Source organism: Camelus dromedarius, chromosome 6, assembly GCF_036321535.1.
Source record: "Camelus dromedarius isolate mCamDro1 chromosome 6, mCamDro1.pat, whole genome shotgun sequence".
Taxonomy (NCBI): Eukaryota; Metazoa; Chordata; class Mammalia; order Artiodactyla; family Camelidae; genus Camelus; species Camelus dromedarius.
Window position 1 is genome coordinate 25,568,972 of NC_087441.1, and position 25,174 is coordinate 25,594,145.

At 34.7% G+C, this 25,174-nt stretch overlaps 1 protein-coding gene across 3 annotated transcripts in view; it reads left to right on the plus strand.

Moving 5' to 3' along the window:
* The first annotated feature begins 10,335 nt into the window (after positions 1-10,335).
* Positions 10,336-25,174, plus strand: part of HBS1L (HBS1 like translational GTPase) — a 75,695-nt gene continuing 60,856 nt past the window's right edge. For 2 of the 3 annotated variants that reach the window (XM_010983660.3, XM_010983662.3), the window contains exons 1-4: positions 10,356-10,537; positions 13,951-14,016; positions 21,251-21,379; positions 24,085-24,279. In XM_010983660.3, the coding sequence (XP_010981962.1) occupies positions 10,495-10,537; positions 13,951-14,016; positions 21,251-21,379; positions 24,085-24,279 (433 nt within the window). In that variant the 5' untranslated portion in view covers positions 10,356-10,494. Of the gene's footprint in view, positions 10,538-13,950; positions 14,017-21,250; positions 21,380-24,084; positions 24,280-25,174 lie in introns of all 3 variants that reach the window. The other variant, XM_031456376.2, reaches the window with a different exon arrangement.

Here is a 25,174-nt window from a genome sequence, read left to right on the forward strand (position 1 = left end):
TTTAGTTCTACCACAACTCAGAATGATCTAGATTCTTTCTAAATTCCCCATTTGTGACCTTTCTAGAGTGCCTGTCCTAAGGTATATCAATGATTTAAATATCTCTCCCTCTGAGATACTCTCCCCCTAGACATCAGTCCGACTCCCAAAAGGTTCTTCACCTGAAGTAGAAAGAGCCAGCAAACAGGCAGTCTTTCTGTGGACAAGGAGTTCAGAATTCATCAAGCGAATACCCCTGGGTCCACGGCTGAGAGGAAGAAAGAGGGGCCAATATAAAGGCCAGTCTATATCTGGCTCTTCTTATGTTGGCCAAACTGATTTTTTTTAAAATCATAATTTCCAATATTATTTTCCTCTCAAATTTTTTACTGTTTTCTCTTTCTGATTGACTCTCAATGGCTATGACTTACTTATGCTTACCTATACGTTAAAACAGATGTGTGTTTACCAATATGTTCTGAGTGAGGGAAAAACATTTTCACCTTTTCCATGGTCTAAAATATCTGGAAGGGAACAATTAATTTTTAAGGATTTTACTAAAGTTTTAAAAATGTTCTTATAGAAAATATAGTGTGTTTTATTTAATTTGATGAAGACTGTTTTAGTGACATAGGTCATTATACCTCGCTTGATTTCTTACTCCCTTTCTCTTTTACTACTCAAAAAAATGACTTATGGAGCAAATAGTCCTTAGGAAAAGTCTGAATCAATTATCAGCACAATCAAAACATAATAACATTGTAATAATATTTAAAAGAAATCATAAATGACCCACATTAATATTACTTGGGAAAGGGATATTTTATCAAAAGTTTCTTTGTTGAGTTGTGGTTTTTAAAAAAAGCATAAATCTTTGAATAAAATATTTGTTCCCTAAAACTTTTCAGGCAATTAATGTGTTGGGTAACATGTTAAAGAGTGGAGACTACAGAATTTCATAACATACATTTTCCAGTTAGAAAATCAAGTCCTTGTTACACTAGCTTTCCTGAGTAATTTCAGTATGAAATATCAATGGAATTGAATAAAAAGATCTTTTGTGATTATTCACAGAATACCTAGGAGGCAGTTTTCAGAATTGTGGCTAGTGATCAAAAAAAAAAAAAAAAAAACCCATACCAAAACCTCACTTAAAACAGACTTTCTAAACTTTTATTCTTTGTCATAAAAATGATCATAATAGATAGTGTTGAACATTAACTACCATTAATATTTTTATGAATTATGAGTCTATAGGTACATGGAATTCTTTATTTAAATATGGCAGCATTTATTGCTATCTCCCTTTGAAATATTTTTGGGTTAACAATTATTCTGGTTATCTGTTGCTACCTATCAAATTACCGCCAAATTTATTGGCTTAAAACCAAAAAAACCCATTTATTTTTGTTCATATATCTGTAATATGAGTAGGATTGATCAGGACAGTAGGTTTTCTCTATTCCAAGGCATATGGAAGGCTGGGGTCTGGGATCATCTGAAGCCTCATGGTTGTGGATGCCGGCTATCATCTGGGATCTAAACTAAGGCTGATGCAGGAACATCTACACATGGCCTCTCCGTGTGGCTGTTTGGCTTCTTTACAATACGTGGCTAAGTTCCAAGAATGAGCATCCCAAGAGGATTGGATGGTGGATGGAAGCTGTATCATCTCGTATGGCAGCGTAGAAGATGCATAGTGTTGCTTCCACTGTAGTCACAGATCTACCCGGTTTTAAGTGGGGACATATAACCTCATATCTCTCAGTGGAGGAGTGCCAGCATTGCATAGTAAGGAAAGCACATTGGATAGAATACACTATTGTAGACATCTTAGGAAAATATAACCTACCACAATAGTGATGGGAAATCATTAGGACTAATTGCTGCTCAATGCTCTACTTGAAAAGATTAATGCCTATTCTATTTATCTAAACGCAAACATGGCTATAAACCTTCTAGTCATATCAACCTGATTATTATGTTTCAACCAGAGTCAAAGTAACTCTTGCTTACTTAAATCATACCCTAGAATCACAAATCAGTATGTAAGAAAAGTAAGGAGAATATGACTAATCATATTGAAACTTTTCCTGGTTCAAGTAAAAATGATGAGCCAAAAGTCTCCTAAATTATCTACGGCCCAATCACATAGAAAGTTAATCAGTATCAAGTGGTCACGTCTCAGTGTGATTTTTTTCAAAACTGCTAACAGATTTTATGGGATTGTCTACAAAATCTATGATCCAATATATAGGCAACATTGTTGCATGACTTTCCCATATCCCAGTTTTCCAAGATGATCCAACACCTCCAGCCTTATACACATATCGAGATGAGGAAGAAAAAAGTGCTTCCCTTCTGCTTTTCCCATTTTCCAACTTGTCTCTCTTAAGAAATTCTAAAAAGAGTTATCCCACATGGCTTAAATGGTTTTGATAGAAATTATTTTACTCTTGCCTTCTAAGAGTTTCTCTTGATTTAGTTTCTTAAATAACATATACCTCCATACCCCCTCCTCTGCCTTTTCAAAGAAAACAGAGCATGACAAGGCAAGGAAGGGAAATTCCTCCAACAGCTCACTGTTCTAAATGACTTCTAATGACAGCCTATTTTATCTTTTCAAACTCTACCTTTTATGTTTGTACTTTTCTTGATTTAAATTTGATTTGCAAATTTTCTTTGCTTTGAATTTTCCCTTGGGATTAGAAATGCTTTGCCCTTTGACTTGTTATTAATATTCTGTTGGTGCCTTGGAGCATTTTGTACTGTGAATACACCTCTTTCCCACGGCTAAGGAGCGGTATATGTCCCTCAACTAAATGTACGTAGGCAGCATTCAAGATGATACACACAAATTGACAGTTTACAGAACTAGAAGAAGTTGTGCATATGTTAGCAATGTATGTCCAGCAAGCCTGAATTGAGACCAGGATGGGCAAATAAGCATTTCATCTCTTCACTGAAGTATTCCCACTCAACATTCTCTTATCCAGCTTTCTTCAATTTTCCAATCTGAACTAATACATTTCCCTTGGTCATTCTTTTTCAGACAATACAACAATCAAACCACATGATGTTACTTTTCTTTTTCTTTTAATTCTTATTTTTTATAGAAGTGTAGTTGATTTACAATGTTAGTTTCAGGTGTACAGCAAAGTGATTCAGTTATACATATATATACATGCATATATATATTTCAGTTTCTTTTCCACACAGTTCATTATAAGAAATTGAATATAGTTCCCTGTGCTATACAGTAGATCCTTGATGTTTGTCTATTTTATATATAGCAATGCATGTCTGTTAATTCCAAACTTCTAATCTATCTAACCCCCCCCCCTTACCCCCCTGTTAACCACAGTCTGTTTTCTGTCTGTGAGTCTAGTTCTGGTTTGCAGATAAAATTTGTAGTTTTTTTTAGATTTCACATATAAGTGTCTGACTTACTTCACTTAATATGATAATCTCTAGGTCCATCCATGTTGCTTCAAATGGCATTATTTCATTCATTTTATGACTGAGTAGTATTCATTCATTCATATATATTCATATATATGTGTGTGTGTGTGTATATATATATACCCCACAACTTCTTTATCCAGTCATATGTCAGTGGGCATTTAGATTGTTTCCATGTCTTGGCTATTGTAAATAGTTCTGCTTGTGAACACTGAAGTGTATGTGTCTCTTCAAATTACAGTTTTCTCTGGATATATGCCCAGGAGTGGGATTGCTGGATCATATGGGTAAGTCTTTTTTTAGCTTTTAAGAAACCTCCATACTGTCTTTCACAATGGCTGCACCAATTTACATTCCCACCAACAGTATAGGAGGTTTCCTTTTTCTCCACATCCTCTCCAGCATTTATTATTTGCAAACTTTTTAGTGATGGCCATTCTGACTAGTGGGAGGTGATACCTTATTGCAGTTTTGATTTGCATTTCTCTAATAATTAGTGAAATTGAGTATCTTTTCCTGTGCTTGTTGGCCATCTGGATGTCTTCTTTGGAGAAATGTCTATTTAGGTCTTCTGCCCATTTTTTGTTTGGGCTGCTTGTTTGTTGATATTAAGCTTAATGAGTTGTTTGTATATTTTGGAAACTAGTCTCTTGTTGATTGCATCATTTGCAGATATTTTCTCCCATTCTCTAGGTTGTCTTTTAGTTCTATTGATTGCTTCTTTTGCTGTGCAAAAGCTTTTAAATTTAATTAGGTCCTGTTCCTTTATTTTTGCTTTTATTTCCATTATTCTACCAAGTGGTTCAAAAAAATATTGCTGCAATTTGTGTTGAAGAGTGTCCTGTCTATGTTTTCCTCTAGGAGTTTTAGAGTATCTGGTCTTACATTTAGGTCTTTAATCCATCTTGAGTTTATTTTTCTATATGGTGTTAGAGAATGTTGTAATTTCATTCTTTTACATGTAGCTGTCCAGTTTTCCCAGCCTTCTTTATTGAAGAGATTGTCTTTTCTCTAGTGTGTATTCTAGCCTCCTTTGTTTTAGATTAATTGACCATAAATGTGTGGGTTTATTTTTGGACTATCTATCCTGTTCCATTGATCTGTGTGTCTGTTTTTGTACCAGTACCATACTCTTTTAATTACTGTAGCTTTGAAGTGTAGTCTGAAATCAGGGAGTGTGATTCCCCCAGCTCCGCTCTTCTTTCTCAAGATTGTTTTGGCTATTTGGGTCTTTTGTGTTTCCATACAAATTTTAACATTTTGTTTCAGTTCTGCAAAGTATGTCATTGGTAATTTGATAAAGATTGCATATGAATCTGTATATTGCCTTGGGTAGTACAGCCATTTTAACAATATTAATTCTTCCAATCCACTACCTTTCCATCTGTTTGTATATAATGTTACTCTTCTTATTTGGTATGTTCCCCACCACCTCTATGTTATTCCTTGTCTAAGAAACTGTAGACTTATAAACTGCAACTGCTGATTGATGCTTGATGGAGAGAAGTAAAATGGAAGAAGCTAGCACATTATTTCAGATAATTCATCCTTGATGCCTCTTCTCAAAGTAGATTCAGTTTGATGGGGTCTGTAGCATATTCAGTTTGGACTCCTTTAAAAAGAGAAATATGAAATGATTATAAAATTATTTTGAAAAGTAGATATGTATTTAGATTGAAAAAAAGATCTCAAAAATAACAAATTTATTTGAAAAACTGACGAATACCACAATCATAAAATCCATAAAATAGCATAATACACCTGTGAATTGCCTATCACACTTCTTTAATACTTTTCCCTACATTTTTACCTGCATATGATTTGATCACTTCTTTCCTTCCCATGACAATAATTTTGTGATATTTTCTGTAGAGAGAATAGGAAGATAATTCAATCTTTCTATTTGTGTAAAATTAAAAAAATTTTTAAAAGTCTATTGTGTGCCTGGCATCATGAATTACAAATATGAATTTATAGTTTGGTGAGTTCAGATTTCTTGAAAGCCTACTTTATTATACATATATGTGTGTGTGTGTGTATAATATATGTATATATTTATTGAGGTATAGTCAGTTTACAATGTTGTGTCAATTTCTGGTGTACAGCACAGTTCTTCAGTCATATAGGAATACACATATATTTGTTTTCATATTTCCTTTCACCATAAGTTACTACAAGATATTGAATATAGTCCCCTGTGTTATACAGTATAAACTTGTTGTTTGAAAATTTACTTCAAATTGTGATTTGTTGGCATTTTCAACATTCTTTCAACATGTAACTGTCAAATGCATTTATGCTTTGTGGTGGAATTCTACAGGTCTAATTAAAGGCATCATCCCTGTTAAGAGGCAATGAAGTATACATATTAACTATCAAATATAACTACAAAATAATTTCATATAAAATGTTTGAGTACTAACAGAATAATCATTGTGGAATAAATTTTTATAAAAATCTTGAAGTTGTCTTAAAAAAAGTTGTAGGCGTGGAGTGAAAAAAAGGATTGGGTGTGATGGGAAATAAACAAACAAATAAATACATAAAATACTACAACTATGTTCAATATCTTGTGATAATCTTTAATAAAAAATGAGAAAACAAAAAAAAATACTCCAGAGATAATCTTGTATGAGCCCCTTATATATTTGTGGGAAATTGGGGTCCACAGAAAGCAAGTTACTTGCTCAAGAGTCCATAACCACTACAGATTAAACAACTTCCAGCTGCAGCAAAGAGAAATCAATCATTTATCATGCATTTTAAAGTATCTCCAATGTGATTTGTTAAAACTGAATACTAGCTAGATCAATGACACTGATTGTATAGAGAACCAGTGTATGGAAGGCAGCTAAAGGAACCTATATTATATAGCAGTATGTTAGTTTCAGGTGTACAATGTAACTATTCAATATTTGCATATTTGCAAAATGATCACTACACTAAGTCTAGTTAACATTTGTCACTATACATAATTACAAAATTTCTTTTCTTTTAATGAGAACTTTCAGCAACTTCCAAATATATGATACAGTATAATTAACTGTAGTTGCTGTGCTGTACATTACATCCCCAGGAGTTATTTATTTTATAACTGGAAGTTTGTACCTTCACCCATTCCACCCTGTTCCCAATCAATCTGTTCTCTGTATCTATAAGCTTTTTTTAAAAAAATGTTCCACATATAAGTGAGATAATACAGCATTTGTCTTTCTCTATCTGATTTATTCCACTTAGCATAATGCCCTCAAGATCCATCCACGTCACAAATGGCAAGATTTCATTCTTTTTTATGGCTGAATAATACTCCATTAAATAGCTATATCACATTTTCTTTATCCATTCAACCATTGACGAATATTTAGGTTGCTTCCATGTCTTGGCTATTGTAAATAGTGCTGCTAGGAACATTGGGGTGCATGTATATATATATTTTTAAATCCATTTATCAGTTAATGGACATTTCAGTTGTGCCTACCTTTTGACAACTGTGAATAATATAAAAATGTGAACAACTTTTTGTGTGAACAGGTGTTTCATTTCTTTTGAGTATATATAAAAAAATACTTGTAATCTAGAAATTTCTACCCACAGCCTATATTTCCAAATTATCCACTCTCCTTTCTCCCTTTCTCATTCCTTAAAGTTTCTCTTTCCAAAATCCTATTGATATATGTCTCCAAAGTTATGAAATTCTTCTACATTGCAAATATATTTATTTTATATGTTATAAATTTATTCAACAATTACTCAACAAAATGTATTTTATCTATTCCAGTTTTGTACTAGCCACTATAATGGATGCTGGAGATACAAAATTAGGTAAAGGATGTCCTGCTTTTGAGGAATTTGTATCTAGTTGGGGAGATGGAGAAGGATAGATACAAACATAGACAATTAGAATATTATTAATATGTGTTATAGCAAAGACAACCAGACAGAACTTTGAGTGTCCAGAGTAGGGGTACTTGTTCTGTCAGAGTCAAGGAAGATATCACAAAATGTGTGATGCTACTGGGGATCTCCTGAGTAATATAAGAGGGCATGAACTTTGAAGGGTGTTCTAGGCAGAAGGAATAACATGTGCAAATGTCCTAGGGCAGAAAAAGCATGAAATCCTAAAAGTAGGAACTATGACATACAGTGCCTCAGGTAGGGTGGTGCAGTGGTGGCAGGTAAGGTACAAAACCAGGCAGCAGTGAAATCACAAAGGATGCCGATGTCTTTCTAAGGATTTAAACTTATTTTGTAAGTAATGTGGCTCCATTGAAAGATTTTAAATTGGAGGATTAGTTATTTCTAGAACACTTAGAACAACATGAACCTCGAAAAAGTTAATCTTATAATGAACCCTTGAACCATATTTATTCTTGTATTTCATGACAAAGTGCTTGACAGTCAGATAGCCCAGGATTGGTAGTTGAAAAAAACCTACCTATGTAGGAAGAAGGTTTTGCCCGGGCATTATTGTTTTGCTGGTATTCCCCATTGAATGTAGTTCATATCTAAATATAGAACACTTTGACTTCTATTTTATTCTTGTAGGAAATTATTCTGCCTTATAAAGTTCATGACCCCACCTTTGCTTTTTAAAGTTGTGATATGTTCTGCATTAAGCTTTATAATACCACACAGAAATTAAAAAAAATCACCTACTGAATTTCTTTGAAGATGTGATTCAGCTTCCCTGAACACCTTCTTGTTTGTTTAGTTACACTGTCAATGCTTCTGTCAAACACGGAATCCTTGGATGGCCTCAAGCTTTTTAGGGGCAAAGCCTTGCCTTGATGAGGAATCTATTCACTGGATCTTGCCAATTTTCACTCAGGTAATGTATGCCTTTAAAAAAGAGAGAGAGAGAAGGAAAGAAAGGAAGAAAGAAAGAAAAAGGAAGGAAGGAAGAAAGAAAGAAAAGAAAGAAAGAAAAGAAAAGAAAATAAGAGAAAAGAAAAGAAGAGAAAAGAAGGAAGAAAGAAAGATGGGAGGGAAGTCAGGGGAAATTCCATAGAGGAGAGTAAGAATATCAATAGCTCAGACAGAGGGTTACATAACTAATATAGAAGATCAGGAGGAAAATTAAGTCACTTGTTTATAGATTTTACAGATATTTGATGATAATAATCAAGATGAATAGGAGGAGGGTATAGCTCAGTGGCAGAGTGCATGCCTAGCATGCATAAGATCCTGGGTTCAATACCCAGTATCTTCATTAAATAAATAAATAAACCTAAATATCCCTCCCCTGCAAACCCCAAAAAGATGAGTAGATTTACATTATTAATGTGTAATCATAATCACAGAACTGCAAAGGACCATAAGAGGATTCTTCTACTCACCTATGTCATTTTATAGTTTGGAGTATAGGCCATGCTTTCCTATAATTTAATTAGAAAACTCTAGAACTTTTCTTAAATGCTGTGTCTAATGTCACAATTACAACCATCCACCCTCTCTTCCTTTCTTAACGATTAAAATCAATTCCTTTATTTCTCTTTAGGAATTACAGAGTACAGAAGCCACCATAATGTATTTGCCAAAACGCCTATGAGTATTTAAGTAGCTGCCAAGAGTAGTGGGAATTGATGCTGAAATGGATCCGTACAAACTTACTGAAATATCTCTTATCTTGCACTGGTTTTACAGCCCTTCCTTTGTCCTCTTGTCTCCAGCATACTTTTCCTAGTCACATCCCCACAACTTACAACCCATAGACCAAACCATTTGTCTTGTCTGTGTAAAATCCTTTTTATTATTCACTCCTCTATGAGTTAGATACTATCACTATCTCCACTTTCCAGAAGACAGGCTACAATATAGACATTACCCAAAAGTGTAAAATAAAGAAAGCACTTAAGCCATACAAAATTAGCAGCTATTTTTACATAAAATTTTGTCTTCGAGTTACAGTGAACAGCAATGAGAACAAACATTTGGTAGTCAGACACAAACGTGGATAAATTACATTCCAAGCCACTTACAAATATGAATTGAATTTGTATTATTATTTCTTTCCATTATGGATAATAGAAAGCCAAGTAAACTTTTAATTTATTTCTAGAATTTGATGTAAATTGTCACTTCAAAAAACATAAACTATAACTGAAGTGTAGTTTGTTCAGTATAATAAGGAGGTTGGTTTTTTACATAGCACCATTCACTTTGTGATCAAAGAAATGACATTTAGTAATAGGTTATAGATTTATTCATTAAGAACATTTATCAACATTTAAGGTCATTGCTGTGTCTAAGAAGCAAAGTGATATTCAATACTCTTAGCAAGTTACACATGATTATGTGTTCAGTGAATGCTCAATGAATCCTTCTTTATGTTGCTGCTGCTGATCATTTACATGGCTAAGGGCAGATAGCTGTTTACTAGAGGTATCAATGCAGGATGGAGCAGATACATAAACCATGAATTAGAGGCACAAATGCATGGTGACCTATTGTAGCCAGCTTCTCAACTGAACCATATAAATCCGTTTAAAAAGAGTCCTTTTCCCCTTCTAAAGCTCGGGCTAATTCTTATACCAAACGCATTCAAGGTTATTAATGCCTGTTAGTGCCTAGCGTAGGTCCCAAAGAGGAAAAGTTGTATAAAACAAGGTTCCTCCTCTTACTCAGCACACAGTGAGCTTTTTCACTAGATTATGAGAAATCAAATTTGGAAAATAATCTGGAACGGAGGTAGAGGTCGAGGATCTCTACTCGTAATATTTGCCCCAAACCAACAAACTATAAATAGCGTGATTCCGCTACTTCGAAAGCCCCGTCAGTCAACCTGTCCATGGGCAGGGCCAAGCCGAAACGCACCCACCCATGAGCGTGATTGCGCATGCGTCCTCAGGGAGGCGGATGACCCTGAGATGCTGTTATATGACCCTGAGAGGTTACCGTACTCAGATAAGACGTCGCTCATGCGCAGGAGCTCAGCGCTGAGGCCTGCCGGAAGCCAAGATGGCGTATATGTGTTCTCCAGGCCGCAGTTGGCGCCTTATCAGTATCTGAGCGGGTATTTTGTAAGGGGCTGTGGCGAACGCCCTTTCCGCCGTAATGGCCCGGCATCGGAATGTCCGAGGCTATAACTACGATGAAGGTAGGTGGCAGGGTCATTCCGGGACGTCATTTTCACCGTTCCAGCTGGGATCGCAGCGGTTTGGCGCCCGCTTCGATATGTTAGTTTCTCGTCAGTCGTGCCAGGCTGGAGTTTAGAGGAGGCTCATCTGGAGAAAATAACAGGACGTTTGGGTACTAGCTAATGGCGTTAAGTCGTGATTTTTACCCTCTAGGATTGATTTTATTTAGGGCAGGGGAGGTGCTGCAGGACGTCATATGGGAAGGACATTTGACGAGGTTGGGTTCCGGTGATACTTATGCACAGTAAGCATATCACCTCTCCCATTGTTTTCTCCCAGGTCGGCTACACACTTTCCTAATTCGAGCTCCGCTCCTCTCCTCGACCCTCCTTTTAAAAATGCCCGTGAAGCGTTCTTATTTGTAAAACACGGATTGACTTAAAGCTTACATTCAGCTGTTTTGATGTAACTTTAGATTTACACGGTTAATCTTGTGTGTTTGTTCATACATACTTAGTGCAAAACCTGGCTTGAGTTGGCTGCTTTATTTTCTGTACTTTTAAAGTTAAATTGGAAACTTAGGCGATGGTAGAAAAGATACATATTAAAAAGACCCCAAAAGTAAGTTGATTATATGATCTTGAGGTGAATACTCAGTTCTTGGTTGATCATGCTCAACATAAATGTATTTTTGGGGAAAAAAAAGCAGTATTGGAAAAAAGTGGGTTTCGAAAAGGACTTACTGAATTTAAAGATGATATAAAAGAAAAAAATGTGAATGTTGTCTAGGAGTTTACATTTAGAACAAGCACAACATCTCTATGCAGTGGTTAGTTATAGGCATCAATCACCAAGCATCATACAAACTAAAACTATAAAATGTGAACGAGTGTAGAAGTATAAAGACCTGTCACTATCACTTTGTAAAGTATAGAGCATGAAGCTTGTTTATTATATTGGTGGTTGTTATTGGCACTCCCAGCAGATTATTCTACAACATCAGTATGCTGTAATCATAGTGGAGGGGAGCTAACACCTTTTGCTACATTTACTGACTGTGATCCAGTCAGCCTGGCACATGTTAGGTTCCTGGTGTTGCCTTCAGAATGGAGAACTTTTTAAATATTGCAGTGGATGTTGGTGTTGCATGTGGATCACTATTACCAGAGTAATAACTTTAGCCTGGGAGATATTTTTGCGAATATGATGTAAAAGACATGAGTGGGCCAAATTACTGCTTATTCACTTCTTCAATACAAATTTATCATTTCATCGATCAACATTAATTGAGTGCTTAGAGAACTGTTTGAGCTTTGGGGACCAACAGCGAGGGGTTTGAGGGAGTCTAAAGATAGACATACACAGTAACAGAAGATGATGAAATGCTACCAAAAGTGCTCACAGAGTGCTATGAGAGCTACTTAAGTGAGGACACTGTTCAGAATGAGTTTAAGCAGGATTTCTATGTAAAGGAAGGCATCCTGAAGGAGAGGTGCTTGGCTGGATGGAGTAAGTACTAAATATCTTCTCACCTTGGCAGCCCCAATCAGGGTGTCAAGTTTCTTTGGAATAGCTGATGACATCATAACCAGGCTGTTTCTATAGCATAAGTTCATCCCCTATTCTTGCTTATATGGGTTCTACTTATTTTAAGTGTCCAGTTTATTTCTCTTCTTCCTAGTTAAACTTTCCTTTTTCTCAGATAATAATTTAAAAATTCCCAAAAGTAGTATAACTACATTTCAGAGATTTAGTGCTCCACAACCTATTTGTTCCTTCTCTTAACTCTCATTTTGTTCTTCTCTGTAATTTGGGTAGTATTTTACTTGACTACTTTACCTGCTAATTAATAAAAGTGCCAGGAGTGCAAAGCCCATACTTTATTTTTTTATTTTTTCCAGTAGCCAGCACAATGCTTTCTGTGCAGTAAATACCCCAAATATTGTGGGGGAAAAGAACCGCTTTACAAAAATCCCAGGAAAGAATTCTCTTTATCTTTTGATATTGTGGCACTTTTAGGGTCAATTTTAGTATTGAAAAACTGACCGAGTATGAAAATTCCTGTTGCTTTTAATGTCTAAATACATTTTTTTTTTGTGAATGGTGTCTCTTTTGTTTGCTAATACATTTTTATTAACTTGGGATTGAGCATTAATTTATTGAATGTTACACATTTTTATCCAATAGTAGCATGTATCTAATTTTTCTTTGCCGTAAATATTTGATTTCAGCCTTTGAACATGCTGTTTCTGCTACTGCTACATGAATACCCTCAGAAATCAGTGAACTATCCTTTGGAATTGGTTTAAATATTATATTCCTGGGTATCTTTCCCTAGCCACCTCACTCTTAATTCTGTTTTTGTTGTTCGTATGTGTGTTCCCTAGTCATTCTGTATTTCTCCTGTCTCAAGCACTTGTCGTATGCTTTTGTTATTGCCCATTTTCTTGTCTGTATTCCCTGTTAGATTTTAGGTTTGTAGAGATCTAGAAATATGCCTGTCACTCAGTCTTGTACCCCAAATGTCTTTTATAGTCCCTGGCATAGTCTTAGTATTTGTTGAATGAATAAAATGCATTTATGTAAACATACTTATATTCCTTGTGGATTTTTAGTTATAGTTTGTTTGATTCACTAACTTACAATAAAATAGATATTAATTTATGCCAAACATGTGTCAGGTAGTTGGCTAGACAGTCTTGCTCTGAAGGAGCTTATTGTCTCATGGAGTCAACCAGCTATGGTGATTTGAAGACATTCAATTGGAGGAGTGTGCTGGAGAGTCAAAGTGGTAGTGAGGCTTGCTGCTGTACCCCGAGGGGTCAGGGAAGACTTCTGCAAATAGATAACATTTTGAGCTGAAACCTTAACCAGGAGAAGGAAACAGCCTTAGGAAGATCTAGACACAGAGGATATTCTAGTCAGTAGGAAAAAAGGCCAATTAGCTAGAGTGAGGGAAGTTTAGGATAAGCTGGTTTTTGTACATTACCTAGCTCTACATGAAGAAAAACTGCTTTCATGGTCTAATTGTATACCCTCCACTAGTCAGTTGTGTAGAAAATAAATGCTTTAGTTATAGAAGGCACTTGGTGAAAAAAAAAGGGTGGATGGCTTATTTCAGATTTTTGTCAATCCTGGAAAGACAAGTACTTGGTCTATGGGATTATTCTTTGATCACATGAAGTGAAAACTTGGAAAAGCTTCATAAAACTCAATTAGCTTAAAAACCTAAGAACATGTATATCTTTATAGAAAGTCAGTGCATATCAATTTTGGGTAGAATTTTTAGAATTTTTTTGAAAAGTGGACATTACAAGTTCCTTTCATTTAGATGAACAGTTTATTTTGGAGAGAATTCAGAAGCTTCCTCATTAATAACTGAGAATATGAAAAGAACTTGTAAGTGAATTTATCTCTTGTATTTTTATTTTAGATTTTGAAGATGATGATTTCTATGGCCAGTCTGTAGAGGATGATTATTGTATTTCGCCATCAACAGGTAAATGTTAAAAAATAATTTGATTTTCATTATTTGGGGATTTAAAGATGTTAAGTGTTACTGTCATTCTAGGAGTGTTCCAGAAGGCTATAATATTATGTACTATTTAGAAAGATTCTTATATGTTAACTTTTAAAGGTATGTAAAATAATTTCCTTACTTATGAATAGAATGTACAGTTTTAATTCCATCATTTAGCTTTAAACAATTTGAAGAAAAGTCTAAAAGCTATGGTTTTCCAATATTCTTTGCAGCATGCAGTTAATCTAAGTTGAGTGAAATGGTAATTTAGTCAGTAATGAAAATCTAAAACTTCTGAAGACAGACAGCAGTTAATTTTTTGTCTCCCTGAATTTCTTGGATATTGGAAACATTGAAGTATTATGCATAGACTTCCCTTCATACAGTACTTTAGTTTATCTACTGTTAAACAGTTTGGTAAATAAACGAAATACATGTAGTTCAGACTTCTGATGGAGCTGCAGAGTAATTTAGAGCTCAAATTCCTGTAGGATTCCATATTAGAGCTGCATCTTCTGTCTCATCTACTGAATGATATCTTCTTTGCCATCATATCAAGAAAACATTCCTGTATTCTTTACAGCAAAGACAGAGTCTTTGACCCAGCTGTTCCTCTCATTTCCCTAACAATATATTTGTCTTCAAATTTTAGCCTATTCTATAAACAGTTAGTTAAAATGCTCTGCTAAGTTTTACTATGCCTTAAAAACAGGTGCAGTTAGATATAGTTGTCTACAAAATAAATAGAATTCATGAAACTCATTTCCACAAGTTTAAAGGTTCAATATAGTAATTTAAATTTCCATCAAAGTCTGCTTTGTCTGTAATACCTTATGGTCCGCTGAGCTGTGCTGTATACTTACACCTGCTTTAAGCCTCCTCTTAATCTCTGCAGACCAAATATGTCCCTTCTGACTTTTTAGAATTTCTTTTTCTTTCTAAAGGCATAGGTAGGTGCTCTAGGAGTTGTCTTAGCACCTCTACTCCTCCTGTCATCTTTTTTCCTGTTATTTATTACTCTGAAATGCATCTGGTTCTTTATGTGGACTTCCCTCATTTAGCCTAACTAATCAGGGCCTTCCCTCTCTTCCTTTAATGTTACATTGTTATCATTTACCATCCCAGGTTCCTAGGGGAACAGGTAGACAAGGTTGAATGCAACCTTTTGGAACCTTGTGGAGGAGCTCCTTGGAGCTGGGACTTAGACCTGTGACGAGAGGGTTCTGCTTTGTTGCTATGCCGTTGAGGGACTGTGGAGCTGGGGCTCAGACCTCTGGAAAGGAGGACGCTGCATGGCTCGTTCTGGTATCTCTGAAGAGATACTGAAGCTGGGATTCAGCCTTTTGAAGAGGGAATTCTAGCTAACCGGATGGTCATGGTTGAAGCTGGTTCTGGAAGTTTTGGAAAAACTGCAAACTGATATTCATTGCTGTTACTGGTACAGACGATTTATACAAGATGAAGTGTTGCTGAGGTGATGGTAACCAGTCAGGAAGCAAAAGGTAAAGGAACATGTGTGTTCCTCTTCCAGCCTTCCAGTCTCCCTTTAGCATCTTCCTGGTGGCTGATCCTAAAAGGGAGCCAGCTGTCAAAGAAGAAATATGCTTTGCAGAGACTTCAACCCCAGCATTGCAAAGCAGAGAAAGGAAGGCTGGGTTAGAAGCTGAGGGGTGGCTCACTCAGCATTCCTTTAAAGCTCGTTACTCTGAGATTCAAAAAGACCATATTTTGTAGGGATTGGTGTTTTTCCCAAGGAACCTTCCAAGCACTTGTCATTTGTAGCATGTTAAAAAAAAAAATTATGGGTTAACATTTTTGGGCTCCTGTAATTCATCATCATCAGTTGACTAGGGGACAAAGTGATGTCTGGTAGCACTAACTTCATCACTTGTATTGTAAATGCAGTAGAGAGCATGGCCTGTTTATGAAACTGAAAAGATGATGTGGGTGTAATAATTAGGTTTGAATTTAAAAAATGTCTTATACATAGCAGAGACTGGATTGAAGGTAGTACATAAGTGGATGTATATAGATTAGTTAGGAGACTATTTTAATGATCTAGAGGAGATGAGGATATTTCAGGACTTTTCAAAATGTGGTCCATGTATCATTTGCATCACTTTAGAATTTATTAGAAAAGTAATTCTTGGCCCCACCCCAGAGTTAAAAACTCTGAGGGTGGGTCACAGCTCCACCAGGGTATTGCTGATGTTTGCTTTGAGAACTGTTTGTTTAGGACAGGGGTGATAGCACCGGATTTGGAAATAGATTCAAGAGATGATTACAGGAGCTTAAGTCTACTGGACTTGGAAGTTGGTTAACTGTGGCCTGTACAAGGAAACCTTCATAGAGAGAGGGACAACTGAAAGACATTTTAATGTTGCTGATTAATGCATTCATTTATCTAGGCATATCTAAATAAATCAAGCTGAATCTTGAGTAATGAGCTAAGGGTACACAAGGTCAGGCATTCTGAAGGTGTTTTTCTGAAATTTGCTTTTATGGCCTACCTTCCTTGAGGTCATAGTTTATCCCTTGTCTCTCACATATCTTGATGTGTGTTGTGTGTGATTCATATTTAGGACAGTCTGACTCTGAGAATTACCTTTGTACACACCAGGAAGTCAACCCACTTTATCAAAGCAGGAATTAGTTTAATGGTTTTGAGTTTCTTCTGTGACAAACTTGTATTTTTAACGAAAGCATGTGGTTTTAGATTTTTAAATTTTTCCAAAACATGTATAAAGAAGCAGTCACATCAGATCAGAAACTTACTTCTCCTCTTTAGTGGTATATTTTTCCAAGTGATGTTCAATTAAAAACTGAATAGTTTTAGAAGGATACTTTCTGTTCTTAAAGAAGCAGCAAATGTCATTGAAGAGTTGTGTTATAATCATGGTCTAATGAATTCTGGTAGTTGAGTAACTTTATCAGCTAATAGGAATTTCTCTCTAAAATTCACTATGTATGTTTTTGAAACTCTAGTAAGCACAATTTTCCTGATGGAAAGGTGATTCCTAATGTTATAGCTTTTTTTTTTTTCCCTTTAGAAACATTGACTTTGGTACTGAGTATTGAATATACATTAGGGAGCTGGGGGTAGCAAAAAGAGCCTATGTATAAAACTTTATTTAAACAGTTACAAATTTTGTTTTAACTAATATAATTAGAAGTTTTAAAAGATAAACTGAGGCATATTAAATTTTTAAGAGTTTATCTGAGCAAACATCAGTTTGAATCAGGCAGCTCCAAACTGGAAGTGGTTAGGAGTACTCCACTGACAGGAGCTGGGGCAAGGTTTTTATAGAGAAGACATGAAGCAAAGCACGGAAATTATTTGATTGGCTATAGCTTAAACTGTTACATTATTTGGAAGAGCTCAGGTGGCTTTTTGTGATTGGTTGTTCTTAACTCTGAGGAATTTACAGAAATTGACTCTGGGTTGGCTTTCCCTTTGCTTCCAAGGCCGTAGAGCCACTTCAGTCTAATGGCCTCCTTGTATGATTACTTAAGCAAAAGTTATCCTTATTCAGTCCATTCCAACTCAGAACCTTTATTCAGCATCAGTTAACGTTGGGAAAACCCTATTCTAACTAAGTTATAAATGAGTTTGTGATAAGGCAGCTTGTTAAAAGTTCCATTTAAGCAACAGTATGGAACAGTATGGGGGGTAGAGGGATAGTCCTGCCTGAAGAAGTCTGGAAAGGCTTCTGGAAGGAGGTGGGATTGGGACTGGTACATCTGGGAATGAGAATGGCCTCCTAGCTGAAGGAAACAGTGCTTGAGTAGTCGTGTCTAAGTGAGGTGTCTTTGGGAAGATTCACATGATTGATGCAGTTGCACCAGGAAAGAGGGCTAGGAAAGGAAATAAGAATCAAACTGTGGAAGGCAGTTTTTAATTTTCAGTGTGTAGTGTCAGCTTACTGTCAGCTTACTTGAGTAAGGGGGTAGTATTTTAGGAAGGTAACTGGTGATGGTTTACAAAGTGGACTACAGCTGGGGCAGACGAAAGAGGAGACTTGTAGGCTACTGTTTCCTACCTTAACTGACGATGCCAATCAGTTGGGAGTGATTGTAATAATACAGATTCCTTGCCGCATTCTAGCAGCACGTGACGTGACCAGAATCTCTAGGCAAAGAAGTCTAGAAACCCGTATCTCTGAGTGTCTCACATGATTTTTATTTTAAGATGTTTAGGAAGTAATATTCGGCAGTTTCAAGAGTCAGGTTTTGAATTCTCTGAATTTTTATGTTTGTCAGAATGCTTTAAATTTTGAAAGTCACTGTGGCTGTTCAGTTTTTCAGAGAGCATTTCCATCAAAGTTTATGATTTAGATTTTTAGGAAGAAAGAGCATTTTATATTTATCCTTCTCTCCATTGCTTTTCTTGCACTCTTTTCATCATATTTGTGGCCTTTTGGGCTCTCATTTCACCTTCAAAGATCTGGACTATTTCTTTTTTCCCCAGTAGTGATTTTCCCTGGGGAAGTTTCCTATCCACCCTCCCTCCCCACTCTCTGGCAAATCCAGCCATTATTTACTTCCAAGACAGTGGTCACAGTACAGGTTTTTGAGTTGGATTTGTGTGTGGGACGGGGTAGAAAAAGCCCCCAGGAAGAGTAGGTATTTGGAGATAAAGTGAAATCCTGCTTTGAGAACTTCCTTTTCCCTGTTAATATTTTTTCAGCGAAAATCGTTGACAGAAGTATCTGATTTTTTGCCTCACTTAATTTTTGATATGTCTTAGGTTTTTCCTCAGAGTTCAGAGCTATAAGTTGGGGAAAGTATATTTGTTGCTTTTAGGCTAAACTGAATGGTTTATTACAGCAGGAAAGTGACTTGAAAATCATCAGGCACTAGTTGATGAAAATGGCCCTGTTTACAATTTTTAGTACTACCACATTTTATTGTATCTAAGATGCCACGGGTTGTAAGATGTATCATTTTTTTATATACCACTTAAAAAAAATCAGCTGTCAGTCTGAATATTACATAATACTAAGATGCCATTTGATTGTTAAGACTTGTCCCTCATTCTGCGAAAAAATGAAATGGAAAAAGTGATCATCTTAGAAAATCTGTGAAATGGAATGTTTTTCCTGCTGTTTAACCATTGCTGATTTTATAATGGCAGTATTATATTTTTCTTGCTTGAGGAGGGGGAGGGAATAGGGATATATATATATGTGTGTGTGTATATATATATAAATACACACACACACACACACACACACACAGCATAATATGTCATTCTTGAAAAACCTGTGACCTTCAAAATTGTGTACTAAAAAATAACAAAACCTCTGGGAAAAAATAGGATCATGACAGACCACTCAGCCTGTAAAGTACTTAAAAAAAAAAACCAATAATCATCTAATAAAATGCTTGCACATTTAGAAAGTTACATTAACTTCCTAATAAAGGTATATTCCAGTAAACATAGGACTTTACATTTAACAAAACAGGTGAAAGCTTGATAGAGGTGTAAGGAAGAGTTGAAACCAATGAGTAATGTTGCAAAGACAAAATGCTCACAGGTCTTGGAGAGCCAAGCAAGAAGCATGCACAAAACAGCACATGAGGCTGAACTTAGCCAAGAGGAAGAATGTGGGGCTGGCTGGCATTACAGGACAATTGCAGTTACAGTATAATGTTCTGTCATTGGTGTTATTGGACTTTGCAGCTATTATTTGATGATGTGAAGTATTAAAGTGTTGGGGGAAAAAATCTCATCACTCAAAGCAACTTGAATGCTATACCTCATCATTCCCCCGTTGACTATTTGGTAGAAACTAGTTTGTGTTAAAGAAACATGCATTATAGCAGAATAGAATGGATTCTCTCAACTGCTTTGTGTTTCTTTTATTCTGTTCTCCTGGATCAAGATATCTCCTACCTCTTCTTCAGTTTTTCTGATGTTCTTGCCTTCCTAATTATAACTGCTCCAATCTTTAGTAATTGCTTAAATCTTCTGTGCTTCTGCAGTGCTTGTCATCTGTGTTACTCATTTGACTTTTTAGAATATATCGTTACGTTTTCTTTTTTTTTACCTTCCCTGCTAATCTGTAAGGCCATCAGTGATTTATACTATGAATAGATAACACTTATGCCATGGCCTTTTGAGTATAGGTGTTATGCGTAAGCCATAGTTTTATCCATTGTTTATATATGCATTGTCTATAATTTTGAATGTAGTTAGCTTCCCTTACTTTCATGGATAGTGCCTTCCTGAAAACATGCACAAAAGTCAAATATGGCAATGCTAAGCAATAGACTTCCATGTTATGTGCTCTTCCAGAAAGCTAAATAATATGAAATCCCTGATAACACCTTGCCTTTAGAATACTGTATTGATATTTTTATCCTTCTTAAACTTATTCTTTAATTTTATTCCTTCACAATTGAACACATTCTCCAGGAATTGAGTTTGGTGGTCATCTGGTTGATATGGAAAAGTGAATGCTTTGGGCCTGCATGATGATTTTCTCCTTTGCTCACTTGTATTTCATGTATGATACTCAAGTATGATTTAGAACTTTGATATTTCATTTTGTCTTTTCACCTCTTAATGAAATATATAATGCCCGTTTATGTATTGAGTGATGACACTGCCAGTACTGCAGAGTAGCACAGACTTATGTCTGAAAGTCAGGAGTTAGGTATACAACACTAATACACAGTGTCAGTGTATGACTGAAAGTGTAAGTTGTTTCAGAGTTAAAGCCTATGATTTTGGTCAGCTCTTGGGTTCAGGCAAAATTAGCAGCTCTTGGAAAGTGAAAATAAACCTAGTCTGTTTTCACTATTTTCTTAATTATGCAAATGAGCAAGTTTGATATGAGGTTTAAAATATTTGTACCAAAGAGGAGAAAATTTCAGAGAAGATGGAGTAGTAGGCAAGAATGAGATACTAGGAAAGGTAATTTTTGAAAACTAGAGAAAGTAAGCCCAGTGGAATGGTTTTGGAGATAGGAGGAAAGAAGGAAGATGATTGTAAGAGACTAGTGAATGGTTAGTAAGGACTTTTGAACAGGGTTTGGGGTATGATATGTTTTGTCTTAGTTTCTGTTTTCATCCATTATTATAGAATGTGGGCAAATGACTGTAGGTAGTAGTTCAGAATTTTTAATTTTTACTTTAACTTTTGTAAAAAAAAAAAAGTTAATGGGAAATGGGCAATATTACAGCATTTTTCAATCCTTTTATATTCTAGCTGCTCAGTTTATTTACTCACGACGTGACAAACCGTCTGCTATTGAGCCTCTGGAAGAATATGATTATGAAGACTTGAAAACATCCTCCAATTCTCTTTTGAACCATCAGCTAAGTGAAATTGATGAAGGTATAGTAAAAAAAAAAAATAGTCTGTGTTTTATCTGAAAATGATTAATCAATTTATTGAAATTTATCGGTTTTATTGTGATTGTTCATAATAATGATTGGGTAGTTATGGTTTAGAACATATATCTTATATCTTCAAGGAAAATTTACATCTTATTAATTATATTTTTTGAAAAGTGTATGGTTAATTGTATGTTTGAAAAACTGATCATGTGGCTGTTATTTAGTAACAGATTTTTGATTGGACTCTTCTTAGGAGAGAAACTTAAGTGACGTGTTTTCTTTTAGCAATATTTATTGTTTCATAAGCTCTATGTAGAGCTTATGGATAGATTACAGAAACTCATTTCCTTGCAAAGTGTTAGGTTCCAAAAGTCTGGTTTTAGTTAAAAAAAAAGTCTTTTTAAATCCAGAGTAACACTGTACAAGTGTTCTGATTGGTCATAGCCTTGAAAATTAAATTTCAAGATAGAACTCGTAAATGATAATGACATTGTTCCTGAATTTGCTTCTTTTTGGTTCTCTTAAACATTTTAACAAAGATGTTTTGTATTTTGGCTTTCCTCTTTTATAAATAAATTCCAGGTATGACATTGTTTCAAACATAGTAGTCAAGCCATAGGTTGATAAACAATGTAGTAGAACTAGAATTGCCCGATACAACAGTAATGCCATCTGTTGGTAGTGAGCAGGGCTGAACTGATTTGCTCTTTCTATAGAGTGTGGCTTTGTTCTGTAGATGTTTTTAAATTGGAAATTTATGACAATTTGGAAACAGAAGAAATGTATGAATCTGGGAGCTGATCTTTGGATAAATAGGTAAAATATATATCAGCCACTAACCAAGTAAGAAAAATGGAGAGAAAGCACAGATATATAAAATTAGAAAGCAGAAAGGGAAACAACAGAGAATAAAAAAAAATTCTTTATCGGTTCTGTGAATACATTTGACAATCTGGATAAAAGTTTGTAGAGGAGTTGCTGTATACCCTTAGTAGTCTTAGTATTTTTAAAAAAATGTGTTACAGTTGTCCTTGTAGTGTTAGAGGGCAGAATAGAGTAGAAGTCATACTATTTCTGCTATGCTTCAGAATGATGAAGGAGGTATGAAATTCAAAGATAATGTTTGAGAATAAAACTTAATCTTTCCCACCTGACATATGTAAGTAATTGCATGGTAATAATAATAATAATGATCGTAACTAACCGCTGCTAACTGCTTTCCAAGTATTGTTCGAAGTGCCATTTTAGGTATTAACATATTTAATCTTCATAACAACCTTATGAGGTAGGCCAGCTATTGTCCTCATTTTGCATGGGAGGAAAATGAGACACAGAGAAGTAACTTGGCCAAAGTTGTACCAGCTAATAAGTAGCATTAGGATATGAACCAAGACAGTTTGACTGCGTATCTCTACTCTTTGTGTATATGTAAACAACAGTTGCTATAATTAATTAGAAGAGGCCCTGCTCTAGCTATATGAAATATTCTTTTGCATATTTAGTAATTCATGTATTTATGAAATAAGTGTAATTTTCCATTTCCAGGTTTAGCTTGTTAGCCGAAAATTAATCTTGGACTCAGGTAAAACAGAATTGCCCGATATTTGAGGAAATTATATTTAATAATTTTAAAGGGAGCAGTGGAAAGGGTATTAAATACTTAAAAAAAAGAAAAGGATATTGTCAGTAGATTTCATGTTCAATATGTAAGCATGTAAAATGTCATGTAAAGTGCATTCTGTGAACTGGTTTCATAGAGTAAGGAGTCTGAAAATCTGAGTTCTGTTTTAGTGATTGCTAATTTCATAGTACCATGATTTTCAGTCATCTTATCTTTATGAATTAGAATTTCCCTGATATATCTGTCATAGAGTTATTAAAAGGATTACAAAAGTTATTTATATATATATGTATATATATAAAGTATTTTGAATTTGTCAAGTGCTATTCAAATATAAATTAATATATTCATCTATTTTTATTCAGTGGCCTCTAGGTACCAGGTACCATTTTAGGATCTAGGAATATAAAGCCTTTGCTCTCAATGGAATTTACATCATTAATGATTATTATTAGTAATTGCTTTTTATAATAATATAATCATCAGAAAATAATCATTAAAAATTTTGGACTTTCAGATTTAAATTTTTTATTTTTAAAATGAATGTCCATTCTCTTAATCTACTGAACTTCCTTATTTTTATGGCATTTTTATATCAAGTTATCTTGCCCATTTTTAAAGCATTGTTGAGGATGATTTTATTTGGCTAGGAAAAACTAAAGTTAGCTTAAAAGAAAATTTAAGGTAGTAATGCAGGAAATTTAAGAAATATATTTCGCTAACAAGTTAGAAATATTTTCATAATGAACACTACCTTTCTATACATATGAAAAATAACCAGTACAGACATCACTATCATTGACTGAAGTAGTTATTTCTATATACAGTTTATACTTTCTTCAAACATTAGTCAGTAGTACTTTGGAGACATTTATTATAGTGATTTCTTAATTATTGAAATTGTTCCTCTGATAAGGGGAGATAGGTATATTGTGGTTAAGAATAGAATCATTGTAATTTTTGCCAAAGAAAAACAAGAGTTGAACATCCTACTATTTCATATGCTTTTTTCAGTTTTGAAGATTGAAGTTTCTTTCATGACACCAGTTAGTACAGCTTTTAATTATTGTTGTCTATTCTAGCTCGTCTCTATTCATGCCTTGATCACATGAGAGAGGTACTTGGAGATGCTGTGCCAGATGACACATTGATTGAAGCAGTACTGAGGAACAAGTTTGATGTGCAGAAGGCTTTGTCAGTGGTTCTGGAGCAAGATAAAATGCAGAATTTGAAAGTCAGGAGTGAAGAAGCAGTATCTACAAGAAAGATAGCAAAAGGTATGCTTTTACTTGTTCTCTTTTAGTTGTTTTACAGTTAATACTTTAAAGAGGCTTTGATTTGCTTGAGCTGTTAAAAAAATGGGCAGAAAATTTTGTATGTTATAATAATTCTTGATTATGATGAATTGATTTTCCAATTTATGAATTTTTAAGCTAAGTGCTATGTTCCCTTCACTCTACTAAAGCCTGCTTTTTGGTAATTTCCCTGCTTGTTTTTGTAACTAATGGAATATAAAGGAAATAAAAATAGATAAAAATAAGACAAAACACTTTTTGCTTCTTGTTAGTATCTTACAGATCTTTTTAATTATTGCTGTTGTTTTTTTTAACTCTAATGGGTCAGGAGATGGAAGTAATAGTCAGACAATGTTAGAAAATCCCTTTATGCTTTTAGCATTTAATAAAATATAATTTAATTTTATTTAAATATCATAAGGTATCATAATTCTACCATGCTTCTGTTTCATAGACAGATCTTTAATTTTAAATTTTTAGAATTTGGGGTTAAATTTGGAATTTAGTCCACATGAGAAGGGAACCACTTATATTCATTGGCATGATATTTGTCAGTAGGAGTGTGGTGATTTGTTACCTGGGTTGATATTTCTTAGAACCTGAAGATTAGATTTTTGCCACAACCAAATTGTATGTAGTCTGTTACTATGAAATAGGGGTCATTTTTATTTAAATTAAAAAAAAATTTATTTTGGATTGGGGCAAGATGCACTTTTCACTGACCAGTAATATGAGAATGAGTCTGTAATATGTCATCTATATTAATAGTTTATCCTAGTTCATAGTGGAAATTATAGGGTATATTTGTTTGCTTGTTTTTAATACATAAAAAATACAGAAGACAAACTTTACTCTTTCCATTGGTTTTTTTAGATGT